The sequence below is a fragment of the Leptopilina boulardi genome, unplaced genomic scaffold (genome assembly GCF_019393585.1).
Source record: "Leptopilina boulardi isolate dan_hultmark-lab unplaced genomic scaffold, ZJU_Lbou_2.1 LbouV2_262, whole genome shotgun sequence".
NCBI lineage: Eukaryota > Metazoa > Arthropoda > Insecta > Hymenoptera > Figitidae > Leptopilina > Leptopilina boulardi.
The window spans coordinates 278951-298423 of record NW_026137821.1 but is presented as its reverse complement, the minus strand read 5'-3'; the positions used below and the strand labels follow the sequence as shown (position 1 = coordinate 298423).

At 29.2% G+C, this 19473-nt stretch overlaps 1 protein-coding gene across 1 annotated transcript in view; it reads right to left on the bottom strand.

Moving 5' to 3' along the window:
* LOC127281052 (mediator of RNA polymerase II transcription subunit 16) overlaps positions 1 to 19473 on the bottom strand; it is a 42271-nt gene that overhangs the window by 18197 nt on the left and 4601 nt on the right. The window contains exon 2 of the mRNA XM_051304541.1: positions 18954 to 19100. Coding sequence (XP_051160498.1) covers positions 18954 to 19100 — 147 coding nt within the window. The remainder of the gene's footprint in view (positions 1 to 18953; positions 19101 to 19473) is intronic.

The following is a 19473-nucleotide window of genomic DNA, read 5'->3' as shown; positions in this document are numbered from 1 at the left end:
GGAAACTGTGTACATACCTATCTGTAATTTGAAAGTATTACAATTTGGTTGAAATTTTTATTATTTGTAATGAAATAGCTATTTAAAAATAGAGTAGTTATGAAAATCTGTAATTTTTTGTTCAGTAGAAAACATTTTCAAAAAACATGAAGTTAGGCTTAAAATTCTGAAAAATTATTCATGTCTGTTCAAATTAACTTTATTATTATTCTTAAACCGTAAAACTATTTAAAGATATAGAATTATCAATGAAATATACTTCCAAAGTACTAAATATAAATAAATAGTAGAGATGAACTATCAGATTTTCTTAGCAGTTTCATCTTGTTAGTTTACAAATATAAAATATCTGAAATAAAAAATTGTTATTCTTTTACCGAAAAATGAAAGAATTCTAAATTTGGGGAATATTTTAACTACTACTGAATAATAAGAAATTTAAAGTGGATCAGAACAATGGTGTTTGAGATATTAAATAAAAATTGTACTTCTCACCGAAAAAAAAATTATCTGGAACAACAAAAGGATTCACTAGAATAGTGGGAAATTCAAATGGAACAATTAAAATTTTTGCTATTCTAGTGATTATTAATCTAAAAATAAATATCCAATTTTTAAGTTTCAATATCTGAAACTCTAATACAATCACCCACTGAAAAAATTGAGTTTGTCTTCATTTAGTAGTAATTCGAATATTTAAAAAAATGTGTATGCTTTGCCAAAAGAGTGATGAACGTTTTTAAATCTAAGAAATTAACTAATTTACCATTTTCAACCCAGGATATTTATATTTATAAACTAAGAAGATGAAAAGTGCAAAAAACTCTGAGAGTTCTTTTCAACTACTTTATATTAGGAAAGTTTTAAATTGCTATTTCTTTCAACCAAAAAGCTTGTATTGTTGAATAACAGATAGGTAAAAAATACTCATTCCCACAAAGTCTCTTACTTCTTAAAAGTTATCTGTCAATTAGTTTTGATGAAATATAATACACTGACTCTTTGGCAAATTTTTATTTATTCTTTTCAATTTATAGGCGAAAGCAATTGGTTATCTTTCTGAATTTCACGACTAGAACTACACTGAGAATACTTTAAAATTTTTAAGGTAAGCTAATTATATGTATTAATTTTAAAACCACTGTTAAAAAATACGGCTAAGTTAAACAACTGAAAATAATCACCTGGAAGTAGTTGCTGGCTTATTTTTAAAAAATATTTAGTTTTAATAAATGTGATACTGGAAGAATTTCTGAATTTATTGATCGCAATGTCATTAAGTTTTGTTTAAAATTATTATTACTCAAAAGTAGAAGGTAGGTTTACAACTTTGATTCCTAACTTTAACACTTCTTATAATCACTATTAAACATTGAGACAAATATCTGGTGTGAATTTATCAATCTTCCAAGTCAAAGTGTTAGAATAAAAAACACTGCATTTTTTTTGACGTTTCGACGATACTATTAAAAATTATTTGATTTAATATATTATTATTATTTACCAGAAATATAAATTATAATCCCATTTTTAAAACGTTAATATTTAAAAACTATTTAAATTTCAATAATTATTAATTACCAGAAACATTAATCAGTTTATTCTGCACATGGAAATGATTATCATCTAACATCTTCACTAACAATAAGTGATAACTTCGATATATATAATATTTTATTTTATGGTTTTGCAAATATTTTATTACTAGTGTAATTTATTTGATATAAAAATTTGACAAAGGTATTTTGCTTCATTTCGGGGATAATAAATTTGAAATTTTTTATTTAAATGTTAAATTCTAAGACTTGAAGGTAACAAAAATAACAAAAATAACTTTGTCAAATTTTTATATCAGATAAATTCTAGGTATATTAGTAATAAAATATCAGCAAAAACTGGAATGTTTAAAAGTTTTTATGAAAAAGTTACAAGCATCAAAATATTGGGAAATTTGTTCAACTATAATTTTATTTTAAATAGTTTTTGAATATTTTTTTTGAGAAAATTTAAGATTATGAATTCAGGTAGTGAACCCCTCATTTGTGATTGAAAGTAACTTGTAACTAAATAAAATCAAATTAAAATTTACGGAATAATGTTGGGATGAATAAATTCAAAAATTTATCTATTTACATGTATTTATAATATAAATTTTTTGTATAGATGCCACAGAAGTGCAAGGTTGAAATCTCCGCTGCATTGGATGCTGTTTGTATTTATAAAGAAGATTTAAAAAGTGGCATTCTACCACCGTACACTCACAACTTTTATACAAACGTCGCTAAGGCCCTCGATAATAAATGGAATCGTCACAAGGTTTATATAAACTTACGAGAAAACAGAAGCAACCTTCTGTCAAAAGTTTGCGAAGTTCTAGAAATTAAAATAAGTATTTCTGACAAAAAAGAAGAAGATTCTTGTTCATATTCTGATCTGTTAGAAACAACTTCACCTTCGGAACATTATGAATCTATTGATGACAACAATAATTCCTCTTGGTTGTCTTCGTCTTCAATGCCATTGTTAAATGGAGAAGAAGTTTTTGATTTCGTTATTCGTCAAGAATTGTGGGAAAAGATTAATCCTATCGTGAAAAATTATGATGGAAAAGAAAAATTAGTTCTTCCACCCGGGGTGTGGCCAGATATTATCGCTGATGAATTCTGGAAACAGTACAGAATGCCATGTGCATTCTCTTTCAAAAAACATGAAGTGACAGAACCATCTGAAAATACTAGTGCGCCATTCATTGCTATATATGGATACTGTAAAAGTGATGAATGCAAAAATAAATTTTATGTCATTGCTCGAGAGAAACCAATCAATGGATCAGACTTATGGTTTCAAGTCAAATGCCGTGACACGAGAATGAAGGAGCACGAAGAAATAAAGCGTCAATTACGAGCCCACAAACGTCAGGAGATTGGGAAAATAGTATTAAAAGATGGTGCAGCAAACAGTCGACGAAAAATTGCACTAGAAATGCAAAATATTGGTGACATTCCGGCCCCAAATTTATATAAAAATGAAGTTTTGAGAAAACTAATGCAAGAATTGAAGGACAAAGAACTGAATGTAGATCCTGCTGATGGTACTGATCCTATCTTGATTTTAATAAAATTTCAATACAGAACACCATATTTTGGATCAATTAGGCATATATCCGCTAGTAAATTTCAGCTGCAATATCTTCTGCCAGAGCAGATTTATGTATTTAAAGAATATTGTCGTTTATTTCCGGATATATGCACTATTTGCGTTGACGCTACAGGTAGCCTTGTTAAAGCGATAGAATTAACGGAGAATATAAAGTCGCCAGTCATATTTTTATACAAAATTGTCATCAATTTTAACAAAATTACACTTGGAGTAGCTCAGATGCTGTCAGCAGCCCATGACACAATTAACATTTCTCACTGGTTGCTCAGCTGGGTCAAGAAAATAAAAATTATTCCCAAAGAAGCAGTTGCAGATTATTCCAAAGCACTTTTGGGAGCAATGATGCTATCATTCAATACGATGACTCTTAATGAATATATCCGAATCTGTTTTGACTTATTAACATCGAATAAACTCAATAATCGACATGTTATAAAAACATACATTCGAGTCGATGTAGCGCATCTTATCCAAATTTTTTGCCGCTGTAAATGCTTTTCAAAATGCAACAAAGCTGTAAAAGATTTTTTTATAAGATGCGTTGCATTAATGGTGTCATGTGAAGAAGTACACAAATTCGAGGAGATTCTTTATTCCACATTTGTAATGTCGATTCATCAATACGATGGAAACAAAGTAGATAGCACCGAACCATCTCCAGCTAAAATTGCCAGAAATATGCTATTGGAATTGATGGCAACCGAAGAGCATCATGCTATGAAACTTGTTCCTGTAGAAGACGAAAATTATGAAAATGACTTAAAAACTATCTGCATCTGGATTTGATCCAGATGATCCAAAGTGTTTCATTAACCAGGAGTCTGACGTCGAAGGTGAAATTGTGGATTGGTTAGATAGGATACATGCAAAAGCTAATGTTAACAAGAACATCAAATACGAAACAGCTAACGCTTACTATATGCCACAATTTCACACAAAAATTTACAATTTAGCGAAAGAATTTCCTTTGTGGACTGCAGTTAATAGAAGATGCTTTTCGTCGTTATGCATTAGGCCCACGAGTAGTTACATCGAAGGTTCATTTGGGGAAATTAAAAGCAACATTTTAAAAAATGTTCATGGACCTATTAGGAGTGACAAATTTTTTAAATTAGATTTTGAATTTTCAAGGGCACAATGTTCAATCGCTTCCGCAGAAATCACCAAGATTCGATCTGCAAATGTTTCTTCTGGCTTTAAAATTCATACAAGCTCTTCGAGTAAAGACAAGGAAATTGCAAGTGTTGGTATATATACGAAGGATCCAGAATCTCATAGCACTGCAGTTAATTCGAAAAATGATCTTGTATTAGAACATTCAGATTTAATTAATGAAGACCTATTTGCAGTTGAGAACTGGAAAAATAAGGTAACTAATATTCCAGAATCAAGTTTTGAAATAATTTCAGATTTGAAAATTACGAACTTGCTGTATGAAAAATTATTTAATGAAACACATTCGAAGATTGCAGAAAAAATGACACCCAGGAATTGAATCAAGAAAAAGATTTAGAAAATTCAAAAAAACTACAGCAGCAATTATCGAAAAAAAAGGACACTCTAAAATTCTGAAAGAAAGCCATCCAAGTTTTTCAAGAAATGTCCAAGCATAAAGATGACTCAGGATGCAGCTGTAGCTGCTGCAAAAGGAAAAGTAAAAGGGAAATTATCGAAAAATGGTAATGGATTTACTAAACCAATTGTAATTGATGGACAGAAATATATGCTGCATAATACTTGTCCGTTCGATTCAATTGTACAAATCCTAACATCCCTTTTAATTGACAGTCAGAAGTACTTACATCACATTGAATAATCAACAAATGAAACATGTGGATTTATCTTGGTATTTCTTGAACACGGAGCTGCTAATCATGTCTATACCCTTCGTTGCTGTCTGTTAAAAGACTTGCCTATAAGAAATAATGAAATTCATGCAAATTCCGAACTGAACAGATTACCACTTTCATTACAAACCATAAATGTTTATGGTAATGTAACTGAAATGTGGCAACTCTTAATGGAATCGGAACCCAGCTTATATAAAAAGAACATCTATGCCTGCGGTTATTTCAAAATAGAAGCTGTCACATCGCTTTTTGTAAACCATACATCTATTCAGAATGAAGGATTCAAAAGTTTACAAAACGCAATTATCAATCAACTAGACCACAATTTAATTATATGCGAAAAAGATCGTTGCGGATTTAGCGTTTCCACGAAGATTATTGTCAATGCTCACGTCTTTATTGAATTAGACATAAGATCATCACATGACATAAGAAATTCAATAACGTGCAAACTGGAAGATTTTCCCCTGCAAATAAGTGTACGTGGAGAAACTCTGAGGTATGTTTTACTTATATATTAATATTCAATATAAATATAAATGGTAAACTCTAAAATATTGAACGCAAAATTTAATCAAATATTGTAAATAAATTTTTTTATAAAGGGTCAATATTATTGTAATATATATGTTCACTAGACATAAACATTTCTTACTTAACTTATCTCAATTTTGCATGAATTACTTCTACTTAAGACAAACAAAATTAAACAAGGGAAATCAAAATAAATCAAAAATTAAGTTAAAGATTCACATATGAAATAAATTAATTAACTAAAAAAATATTATTTTAGGTTGGGAGGAATAATAACGCATCACAAAAATCACTACATTGGAAGGTGCAGGAGATTGAACAATCGCTGGGAAGTCTATAACGATTGTTCTTCTGCAGTCACCTTTTGTAACGAAAAACAGATCTTTTATCCGGCAGGAGCAATATATATAAAGACAGAAGAATAGTTGAATATATGTGTTTTGTATTCCCTGGAAAGTCTACAAGGAATGTTCCTTTACAGTCGTATTTTGTAAAAAAAGAAGAGACTGAAATCAAACATAAAATAATTGTAATCCTCTTTTCTATATAGATCATTGTATATTTAAAAGAACTCTTTAGTATTATATTAAGTACAAAGTAAAAACCAACATACGGCAATTAAAAAAGCTATTCTGCGATAATAGTATTTAATAGAAATTAATAAAAATTCCATTACATATATTAACGTACAGAGTTAAATATATTTTATATATTCGCTGAAAAGTATAAAACAACTATTTTTCTAGAATCACCTGTCCGAAAATTTTAATTTTTATTGCGGCACTAGTTAAAAAATAAAAAATTGTTAATTGCAAAATTAATAAATAATAGAGGTTTGGATACCAAACGCTGAAACCTTACTACCAAACATCAGGGGTGAAGTGTGAATTTAAAAAAATTAGTTTAAAAAAACAATTCTTATTGCATTAATAAACTGAGAATTGTTGAAAAAATAATTACTATTTGAGACTTGGGTACTAAATATTAAAATATTACTACTTTTTAGTAGTAGGAGTCAAGGATGTTATAAATAATAATAAATAATAATAATAGTAATAATAATATAATGTTATAATATAATGTTAATAAAATATTCGTATCTTTGCAGTTTTCAAAAATTTAATTTTTTTCAATAGAATCATTTGTTATATATTTTGTAAGCATTGTATTAATTGATTTTGTTGTTTTGTTTTTGGCAATACTTCTTTTAAATAAATTTATATTAATAATAATCATTGTTATTATTATTGAATTATATTAAATATAAATCTAATATTTTGGTAAGCGTTCTAGTAATAAGTTTGAATTTGCGCGCTTGTACAATATGGCTGGATATCCTATCCTAATATTCAGTAAGGTAGTTCAAGTTGGGTGGGGGAATCCAATATGGCTGCTCTCAGCTGTTTTACTGGAGGACAAGCACTGTACATTTTTCACTGAATTTGAAATTGTTTATGAGTGCAAAAATGAATTCGAATAATTATCTAAGTAATCTCGCACCAGATGTGAAAGATAGATATAAAGAAAAGATTCGATGTGTGAATAATATTGATCCGTATAGTTTGAGCGATAATGAATGTTGTTTAAATGTGTCAAAAATACCTGAACTACATCACTTGGATATTCTCAGCTACTTCATTTTCACTCAAAGCTTTTACAGCCTTAAACAATTCAAAGCTTTCAAAAGCTTAGAAGACTATAAATATTACGAAGCTGGATTCGTTCAAAAAGTGAAATGTAAACAAGTTAATGACAACTTTATCATCCTAGGAGAGGTTAGTATACATCTTTTAAAAATATCTGTATTAAATTAAGAATTTTTAAATATACATATTTCTGATGACGTCAATAGCAAAAATTTCATATTATTCATTGACTCTTTTATTATTATATATTTAAATGATATCTGCATAATAAACATCAATAAAACTTAGCATCATTGTTAATTAACTTTAATTAAACTTTAATTGTGTTTTCAATATGAACAATAAAAATTATTATTTAACATTTCTATTGACCACAAATAACATATTTTCAAAATAATATTTAAAATTTTGCAGGAAAATAAAGTTTCTAGTCCATTATTCCCTTGCTTTATTGCGCCAGTGTAAATTGCTACCGCAGCGCTGTATGAGTCGACCGCCTCTACGCGCGCACCGAAATCAAATCTATGATATTTAATATCTCGAAAACAAAACAAATCGGCATTCCAAAAATTTATATACAGATCGGAAAAAACCTCAGCTTTCGTTTGCAATTATTTATTTTAAAAAAACCGCACCGATTTTAGTGAAAATAGCAAATTTATGTTTAATTATAGAAAATCAAGGTCAAAATTCAAATATTTTTAAAAACAAAATTCACCATTGGAACGAGCATGAAAAAACCTTCAAAAAACATACCTGACAAAAATTTTTTGACTGCATTTATAGACAGCAAAAATTCAAATAGTAGGCCGTGTCAGGGAAAACTGATAAAATTGACCCCTCTTTATCTTCCCCAAAATTTCAAAAAAGTCAAAAAAATTTTTAGGTATATTTTACTATCAGGTAAAATATGCCGCGTAAAGCTCTACGTTCAAAAGAGGAAGAAAAACAATTTCAATTAAGTAAAAAAAGAAAAAATGCTGAAAGACAACGTCGTTATCGTTTAAATGTTAAAGCAAAGAATGCTGAGATTTTAAAAAATTCTTCTGAAAATTCTGAATTAGTGCAAATAGCTGGTGAAAGTTCTAACTCTTTTCAAACAGTACGCATTGTTAACGTAAATAATACTAATAATAGTGAACAGTATGCACATTCTGAAAATACAACTGTAAATCTTCAAAATAATTTATACCAAAATTTAGAAAAAGAAATTAAAAAAAATTATTTAGGTGACATGAATGAATTATGTATTCACTGTAATGCCAAACATTTTGCAGGAGAGAAAGGAGTTTATAAGGGAATGAATTCATTTAATGATTGTTGTGGTCATGGTGGAGTATCCCTTGAATCTATATCAAATTTTCCTTATGAATTAAAATGTTTATTAGATGGATCACATATAAAGTCAAAAATTTTTAAACAAGATGTAAGAGTTTTAAATAATAATTTTTCATTTGCTTCTTTAAATGCTAATGTTGTTAAATTTAATGGAAGAAGAACAGGTCCTTATTGTTACAAAATTCAAGGTCAAATTTATTATCAATTTAATAATGCATTATATCCTGAAGAAGGAAAAAATCCATCTTTTGGACAATTGTTTATCTATGATGCTAATGAAGCAATAGAACATAGATTAAATGGCAATAATAAGCTTGATCTTGAAATTGTTACTATTATTGAGACGACAATGAGAAATTATAACGTTTTTGCAAAATCTTATAAAATGATGTTAGATGTCGTAAATATGGAAAAAGAATTAGCTAAAGAAAGAAATGACAATATTCCTGAATTACAATTACTTTTTACTTTAAAGAAGGGAATGGATAAGAGACGTTATAATTTTCAAAGAACAAATGAGGTTGCAGCTATTTTCAATACAAATTCTGAAGGCGAAATTCCAGAATCTTATGTAACAGTTTACAATAATTGTTCAAAGTCACTGCAATTAGTAAATAGCCTTGATCCAAATGTTGAACCTTGGACATATCCTATATTTTATCCAACAGGTTCTATGGGATACGATATAAATATGGTTAGAACAGACAAAGATAAAAGATTAAAAAAACATAAAATTAGTAGGGCAGACTACTTGAAGTTTCGTATAGCTATTAGAGATGAATTTAATCCGTTTTTATTAGGGGGAAGGTTATTTCAACAATGGTTAGTAGATAATTATGTTAAAGTTGAAAAAGATAGGTTGCACTATTTTCGCAACAACCAATTAAAAATTAGATCAGAATCTTATAAAGGGTTAGTTGATTATTTGCAATATAGAGCAAACGCAACTGATGCTCATGTTGGAAAATTAATTGTTCTTTCTTCAACATTTATTGGCTCACCGAGAAATATGACACAGTTATATCAAGATTCCATGGCAATTGTTGGTAAACATGGAAAACCAGACTTGTTTATAACTATGACATGTAATCCGCAATGAAGAGAAATTCTTGAAAATCTTTTACCAAATCAAACAGCGTCTGATAGGCCAGATATTGTTGGAAGAGTATTTGCTTTAAAAGTTGATAGTTTATTAGACGTTATTGTTAAAAAGAAATTGTTTGGTGAAGTATTATCATATGTGTCTGTTATAGAGTTTCAAAAGAGAGGCCTTCCACATATTCATTTATTAGTTATATTGAAACAAAGTTCTAAATTATTAACAGCAGATAGTGTTGATCGCTATATATCTGCTGAAATTCCTGATGAAAATTTAAAACCCACATTGAATGCACTTGTAATGAAACATAATATTCACGGGCCTTGCGGAGATTGGTGTATTGTTGATAATAAGTGTTCAAAACATTTCCCCAAAGAGTTAAATGAAGAAACTACATTCACTGAGAATGGTTTTGTAAATTACCGTAGAAGAGACACACACAAAAAATATACAAGACCTAATGGCTATGTAGTTGACAATAGATACGTTGTACCTTTCTGCCCTTATCTTACTTTACTCTTTGATTGTCATATAAATGTTGAGGTAGTTGTAGGCATTCAATCTGTCAAGTATTTGTACAAATATATATATAAGGGTCATGATGCAGCTGCAATATTAATTACTGACAGTAGTATTATTTTACAAATGTAATTTATATTATTCTTTGGTCATTTAACAATATAAAAGTATATCAATATATGTATATTTAAAATTTTACTTTTCAATTATTTATTCATAATATTATTTATGTAGAATTTCTTTTTTTATGGCAAATATCATATAAATTTAAATTACTTACAATAATATAAATAATTAATATTTATTTCAAAAAAATTACATACTCTATGTTTTTTATGTTTAACTTTAAATAAAAGCATTTTATACCTTTCTTTTATCAAGATAACGTACATCAACATGATGTACTTTCTGATGATGATGAGGACATTTTAGATATTCCTTTTACAACAACAGAGGAATTAAATAATATAAAAAATAATGATTGCACCGTGTAAGTTCTAAACATATTTCATATGCATTACAGAATAATTAAATTTTAATATATTTATATGAAACTTTTCATTATTAATATTCCATTACATTTTGTTTTTAGTATTGTAGTTGGAATCGTTGACGCAATTGAAGATCCGCGTTCAATGGGGGAGGTTGGAAAACGTAAGCTGAGATGGAGATATTTTGTGAATAACAATGATGGTCAGAGAATACAAATTGTTGTTTGGAATGACGAAATTGAAAAATTAAAAAATAAAATATTTTTGGATTACGTAAGTAAATTTAATTAATTTTTTACATAACGTTGTACATATTATACAATTTATTTTTCCGTTTCTTCATTTTTAATAAAAGAAATGTAAATTAGGGACTATTTACAAGATACGTAACGCTTCCAGGGGGGTTAAGCTATTTGTTACGTAAAGACAAAAAAAATGGCACTACTGTATGTAACTAAGCGTTACATGGATGAAGGGGGGGGGGGGGGTTGAAATTTAAAAAAATTAAGTAATTTGTGAAAATCCCGTTATATGTAATATAAAAAAAAATTTTTATTGAAAAATACATTTATTTTTTATAAAAAAATTAATATTAAATTGCTGTTGATTCATTTCATTCATTTATATATTGCTAAATTACATTTATAAATTTTTGTTTCTTTGATTTTAAATTAAATATTTAAATTACATTTTTAATTTTAAATTAAATATTTATATTAAATTTTTAATTTTAAATTAAATAATTAACTTCTTTCAGAAAATAATGATTGATGGAGCATACGCAAAGGTGCAATTAAATAAGACATGGAACTTGGGTACAACACAATTTGAATTGGTGATTCAAAAAACTACAAAGGTTATTTGCGTACCAATGCTATCAAATGGAGTAATAGTAAAAAGGGAAGCAGAATTGGTAGAATTTTCGGACATTGTTTCCACGAATGGATTTATAAGTTAGTATTTTTAATATTACGTAGATATATTAATTAATTAATTATAACAAATACAATAAAATTTTTCAATTCAATTTTAATTATTTATGTATATCTTGTTCTCTAAAATAATTATTTTAATTCATTTCATATTATTTTAATAATAACATAAATTAAAACATAAAAATATTATTTTATAATTCATATTTTTAATTAGATATTTAAATATATATAAAATAAAACATTAAAAATTCGCAAGAGTTAATGGGCATATATTTTGTTTATATTTTTCTACGTTAAAAATGCAATTTACCAGAATATATCGTATTCATTTTCTCTGATATAATATATTTCTAAATTATAATACTTTAGCATTTCCCTTCAGTTAAAGCAGAATTATAATTTTTATAAATTAGAAAATTAGACATTTATAATACCACAACTTTAAAATAAACTTTATGCACAATCAATAGGTTAGATTGTTTCATTTCTTTTTGGTATTTTTATATTTACATTAATTAAAAGATTATATAAATCAATAACATAGTTAAATAACTGTAATATTTTTAAAAATTATAGAGGTAGAAGGTTATATTCGATCACCGTTGACTAAAGCAGAACAATTTAAAAATGATAACAAGGAGTATGGTTTAGGATCCATTACGGATGGTGAATATTCTCTGGAAATAAGATTAGAAAACACACAGAATATGAAATCATTTAAAAGAGGATGTCCAGTTACAATTACTGGATATGTAAAAACAAGAATGGGTAAGTTATCTTTATTATTTACTTTTTTTATTAAATTTATTCATTAATGAATATAAATTTTTTAAATTAAATTTATTTTTTCAGGAAATAAAATTTATCTTTCTATAGGTAGCATAGAAAACATCGTAGAAAATAATAATGCTCCTATTACAATTAAGGAAGTAATATCTGGAAATAAAAGCTTAGAAAAAAGAAAATTAGAACAATCTGATGAAAATGATGCAGTTTCATCAAAATTCAATAAAACTATTTAAGTAAAAAAAAATTAATGATACATTCCATTATGCAATTTTCTTATATTTTCTTAAAATATATTTCTATAATAAAATAAAGTTTTTGAAATATAAAATACATATTTTTATTTAATATTTTATTACCGTAAATCTTTTATTAAAAATTTTTATTCAATAATAATAAACAGGAAATATTAAAGGCGCGCGCTTGCGCGCGCAATCTGCGTCTAGTATTAATTGTAAAACTCCTAAACCATGGTTTTCAGGTTTTGACGCTCCCAGAGGTTATATAAATTTAATCACTAGGCTTAGGTCGGGACACATTTCCTAAGGATGGGATGGAATATTTCTCCAACTTGTAAGTGTGGATATAATTGTAGTTCTTTAAAGCATTTTATACATGAATGTGAGATCTTTGCTGAAGGCAGAAATGAATTTCTCGAGTTCCTACAGAAGATTCTGGGGGGGCTCAGCAAGGCTTTTCGAGAATTTTAATTTTCTAATATTATTCCCAAACTTAGAGATTATTACAAAAATAGGAAATTTCCTATATGGAAAGGGAATAATTATTTGAAGTACAAAAGGCATAAGGCTATCAATTCTGTAAGGTAGGTAATAAATTAGTTTTAGAAAATTATCTTAATTATAAAAATCTTTGATTTGATCCCATATTAATTTTAAAGAAAGAGAGAAAAAGATTATGAGATGCTAACATTTGTGAGTATGTATACGGTTTAGCTAGATAGAACCAGTAGGTGGAGAACATTTTCCACTTTTAATTACAGGAAATAATTATATATAAATTAATTAAGCATGAGTTTAATGAATAGATTATAAAATAAATGAATAAGTAAATAAATAAATAAAAATAAATAAAATAAAACAAAATACATTAAATAGATAACAGAAAGGTGATTCTTTCCGTAGGTTCTGTTCGGAAATTAATCCTGGTATGGGGACGAAAAAGATCTGGGCCATCATTAGAGGATTTAGAGCCAGAGATTTGGCAATGTCTACCAATATCTATGGTGATCCATTCTCTGTTTTAATTGAAAAACTTCAAGTGGAACTTATAATGCGGAGGCCCTTGAAGAACATGTTCCAATGACAACAGAAATCCGAGAGGATGATCTCTTCAACCTCCCTTTTCCTGACCATGACTTAAATTTAACACTTAAAAAATGCAACAGAGATATATATGATCGAGGCCTGGTTAAATGACCTTGGCCTGCAGATTTCAATCCCGAAATGTCAGTTATGTCTTTTCACGAGAGAGAGACACAATTACGAAGATGTGGTTCTTCGCATTGAGAACTTGGAGATTAGATGTAATAACCACATCAAACTCTTGCCCTAAAAGCTATAAACGTTATCAAGGTGCTTACATGTGTCTCGTGGGGTGTCTCTTCTGAAGTTCTTCTGGGTGTATTTCAGCACTTGAGTGGGGGGCGGTTCTGTTCCTGAGCGCGATTAAGAGTCTTCTTGCCACCCACAATAGGATCCAAAATTCTGGTCTTAGAGTGGTTCACGGATGCATATCAAGCACACCTATATATTTTTTATTAATTGAGTCGGGTGAACTCCCTTTGAGTATAAGAAGAAGACATTTATCCAGAAGATTTATTGCCCGTAATTGTGTGTGGACCGAAAACCCTCTTTACCCAAAATTGAAAGTGCTTCAAAGGAGAATTGGTCAACAACGCAACCCTAAAAAGCACGTAGTGAAGGCTGGACTATATCAGCCTTACTCCTATATGATTCCAACATTAGAATATTGTTTCACCACAAGAAAACCACTATATTTCGATCTTGAGTGGGCAGCTGTCTCCTTCCACATTACAGTTGAGTTGAAATTGGGTAATGAGTTAAAGTCCTCTGATTCTCCAGAAAACGATCTTGGTATGCATCTTGAGAGTTTTTTCCTGATGCTACGGTCGCCTATACGGATGGATCTATCATGGGTAGTATCAATACTGCTGGAGCGGGATTGTGATTCCAGAGATTGATGTTTCTTTTGGATGTTCTCTTCCTGGTTTTGTCTTCTCTACTACGGCAGAATTATTTGTCATGTCCGCACAGATTTTTTAGACAAATACAGGGAATGGTCTTGTGAGGGATGTGTGTGGAGTGTGTGATTGGATTTGCTGATTTGTGTTGTTCATTTTTGGCCGGACCAGTGTGAATTCAGAAGGGGGCTTCTGATTCTTAACTTGGTTTGGATAATTATAGGTAAAGACCAGAAATATAGATAATAAAAAGAGCACAAAGGATGAGAAGAGCGAAATGGGGATAATACATCTTCTACTTATGAATAATGTGAAGTTTGAGTATTAAAAGGCATATTTTGAATAATTAATTGATATACAATTGTTAATGGAGGGGTGCAGGTATTGATTACCCTGATTCGTTTTAGCCTGAGGGGATCTTTTAATGAGCTTTAAATCCCAACCTTATCCCAATTTGAATCTTCCCGCCCGAAGCAGTGCTGCACGCAATTACATATGGCTGACCTGTCGACAAGGTGTAACGAGAAAACTGCATACAACGCATGCCTGGTTGATTAATACTGGATGCTCTATGTGATGACTTTGCCTTTGCATACCGTGGACGCGACGCCCTGTATATCTAAAGTTTGTTTTATTTCCATGCTGGTGTTATAGCCAAATTTTTGGTATATACCTAAACCTGAGTTTTATGTGAACCTTTGAGCTACATACTTGTATATATGAGGCGGGAAAAACTCTCGCTATAACCTATTAAACTTGTTTTAAAACTTTAACTCTGAGTGTAACATCTAATTTGATGATCTTAGTTAATTAATTGAAGTACCTAATTGACATTATTTTTGCAATATATACGTTGAAATCTGTGTGTTTAGTCGGAAAGAGGTTAAACGGAGGAGCTGTGGACTTAAATAGGAGCCGGCAGAACGTGCTTGATAAAGTATCTATACAGCGCAAAATTACCGGAACGGAGAATTAACATTCGATTGAAATCTAAGGATCATTCCATCTAATTTCCTTAATATTCATCTTTCCTAAGTACAATTCAATACTGCATTTAATAATAACTTGAAAACGGTAAGATACAAATTTAAATTGAATTAACAGGGAGATTTTTTCTCTTTTTGGTTTTATGTGCTTGAGCCTTGTTTGCCCTATATTCACACAGGTGCATTTGTTCTTGCTTTAACTTTAGCTTGTTTGTGGATACATACGGATTTTTGCAATAAATGATATAAACAATTATAAAACAAAGTGGTGCACAGTAATTGATTTTGGAGGTTTATTGTTTATTTAGTTCCCTAGACTTAAGCTTACTGCTTTTGAGCCACTTTTGGATGTGGATGAGCAGCATCCTTTAAATGATCCTTTTTCATTTAACAAATTTAATACTGCCTTGAACTCTTCAAATGTTACATGGGCACCCAGCCTCGATTTTATAACCTATGACATAATCAGAAAATTCCTTACAACACTTAAAAAAAGTTACTTGAAGTCTAGAACGATATGTTCATGTCTGGAGTGTACCCCGAGAAGTGGAGAGATACTCTAGTAAAGTTTTTCCCAAAGGGGAGCAGAGGGTTTTGACCTATCTATAGGTCAAAAAGGTCATCTCGCAGCCATAGCCCTTGATATAAAGGGAGCGATCAAGTCTATCAAGATATTGGAAGAACTTGTCTACCTTAACGCTCCTGGACGTCTGGTTAATTTTGTTAGATGTCTTATACTCAAGAGATATTTACATTTCAATCTAAACAGGAACAGAGATAAAATTTGAGGCATAGGTGTTCCTCAGAGCGAGTTCTCTCACCGCTCCTAGTTAGTTGAGCCCTGAGAAACATTAAAAATTGTCTACCTCAAAACGTTTTGATTATTATGTATGCCGATGATATATTATTATATGTTAAGGGGAAAGATTTGAATGAATCTAAAACTCTTTTGGAGGAATCGTTTTGCTGTATTGAAACTTGGCTCCTGAAATACGGACTGGAAATTTCAATCCCCAAAACACAATTTGCGATTTTTACCAGACAAACTAAGGTCAGTAGAGATGCTAACTGGTTGGAATTGAATGGACAATCAGTTACAATCAGTTCAAGAATATAAATTCGAAGAAAAAAAAATTCTACAGTGCGATTCCAGGTGAGATTTTGACTTTTTCGGAGTAGATTAACCGATTGCAATGAAACTTTGGAATTTTGTTATATATAATAACAAAACATTTTAAACTGATATATCTTCTTCTTCTTCTTAAATGACTTGAGGCTTAGCCAACTGTCAGAACAATAAAGTTAGAAGACGAAAAAGTTCTAGAATACACTATATGCTACACTGTTGGTAATACAGGTTAGACAACAGCAAAGTAAATCCAGCTTATAGGAAATTTGAGATTGAATCAAATATATTGTTCGTTTGGAAACTGATAAGTCGAGTACAAGAAAAATGAATTTGCCATACGTTGAATTCATTCATGAATCATAATAAATTCCCATGAGAAGAATACATGCGAGAATTGAATTCAAAACGTATAGGGCATACATTGATATATATATATATATAATTGATCTCAATAACAATTTCTAACTTTCTATCAGAAAAATAAAACAATGGAAGGTTAAAGTAAGACTACTGAAGTTGACCTCCCTCTGGGTAAAACAATGAGACACAAACTCAGATTGAGTGAGAAACATCAATTGTAGTTGTAAGGCGGGAAAATGTTCACACCGGGTTTCAAACACCATAAATATACTTAAACCTTGAACAAGGGGTATACAGTTAAGATATTAAACTGTCGAAGACCACAACACTGCAAGGTGACACCGCAGATATACAAAAGATGTTTATATAGTTCCACAAAGCATTATAAACAGCAGAGGTCACAGCACGATAACAGTGAGTCACTTCAAACTCAGATACAACCAGTAAAATTCATGAAAAGTCACACGGAACAGAATAAAATAATAAAATGGGTCCTCAGGGTGACACAAAAAATTTGGATATTTCACAAAAAGGTTACGATGTGCGAGGGTAGAAGTCACACTCGCTTATAAAACAAAACTCAGAAAAATCAGGATTAGAACAAACTTCGAAGAACACCTCGGAGAGCACGTGGTAGAACGAACGGTTCAAAAAAAAGGTTAAAAAGTTGCTTTTAAAAGCAGAACAAATCATATATATTCACAGCATAGAACTTGGCTAAAAATGAACTTAAACTTGTTTGAACAAATCAAAGGTAGAACAAAATCAATGTTAAATGCATGGAGTGCCGGAACAAATTCCCACTGCTATATCTTCCGTTCTAATAATCGGATTGAGGTCTACAGTGGAACCTCGATTATTCTCACGTAACCTGCTGACGTGATTCGTGGACTAAATTGGCTACGTGAGAATGCTGCGTGCGCAATGTCGTCTGCACGTCAACTAGCAGAAATCGCAATTGTTTAAACTCGTAAATTATTAAAATTAACCAAGTTAAACTTGCATTTACAATTGGATTTCTTTGGAACATTAAAGAAAACAAAGGTAAGATTATTTTAGCGTTTAAGTGATTGAATTTTAGATTGTCGCGTGAAATTTATTCAATTATTATTTAATAATTTTTTTAGTTGTAAAATTATAAAAAAATGTTCTGAAAGAGATTTATTCCTCTCATTTTCCTTGACAATTTAAAAAAAAGTATACCTCAATCCGATTATTAGAACGGAAGATATAACAGTTTAAAATTTTTTGTTATTATTGCAAATCTCGTAAACTAACAAATATTTTAAGCTGCAATTTACGTTAAAGATTATTCTTACTATATATAACAAAATTCCAAAGTTTCATTGCAATCGGTTAACCTACTTCGAAAAAGTCAAAATCTCACCTGGAATCACACTACTAGAAAATTAATTATTTCTAAAAGTCTTTTGTGTAAAATAAAAATTTTTTTAATTCAACTATATTTTGTCAAATAAAAATTTAAACATATAATAATTCTGATGAATTAAAATTCAGTGAAATAAAGTCTGTAATATAAAAATTCATTTAAATAAAAATTTAAAAAAATATATGTAGTTTCTGTTAAATAATTCGTAAAAATAAAAATTCGGCTAAAAGTAAATTCTGGAAAATGAAATTCTGACAAATGAAAATTGCAATAAATTAATTTGTAGAACTTATTCATGCGTCTTTAAAAAATTTGCTGATACTTAATCACATATAAGAAAAAATTTTTTATAATTAATTAAACAAATTTATGTTATTATTATCATCTTGATATAATAGAAAGTTTCTGGTCCTTAAAAAACTTGTTCTTATATAATAATTTAATGTTTATTGCAGCATGTAAATTTAAATATCATTAAATATAAAGAAATTATCATGTTCAGATACTCACTTATGTGTATGCCATGGCATATTGATGTCGCATACATATACATGAGATCCCCATGTTTTTCCAATTGTATCCTCTAGTTCTGTAGTTGATGTAAATGCAATGACATTGCGACTTGATATTGTGCACAAAGATTGACCTTCGTACAAACTAAAATTTAAAACTTTTCATTAAACTGTTGCAATTTTTATCTTTTCCTAAAACTAGATAAACTTCTTAATACTTTGGAAATTTTTTTAAAAATATTCTCACTTTTAATAATTAAAAGGAAAAATATAAATAGATACCCCATAAAAAGTGTTTATGACAATTGAGAGACTTGACGTTTCTCGGATTTTAATTTAAATTTATAAGGAAGGTTATATTTTTTTTATTTAATCATTTGTGTCCTAAAAATATACAGGATAGTCAAAAAAATACAATTTTAATTTTTAACCATTTTAGAAATTAAAGTCTTAAAAAAATTAATATTTTAAATAGGTATCTATTTTCTTTCACAATGGTTACTATTTTCTATCGACAA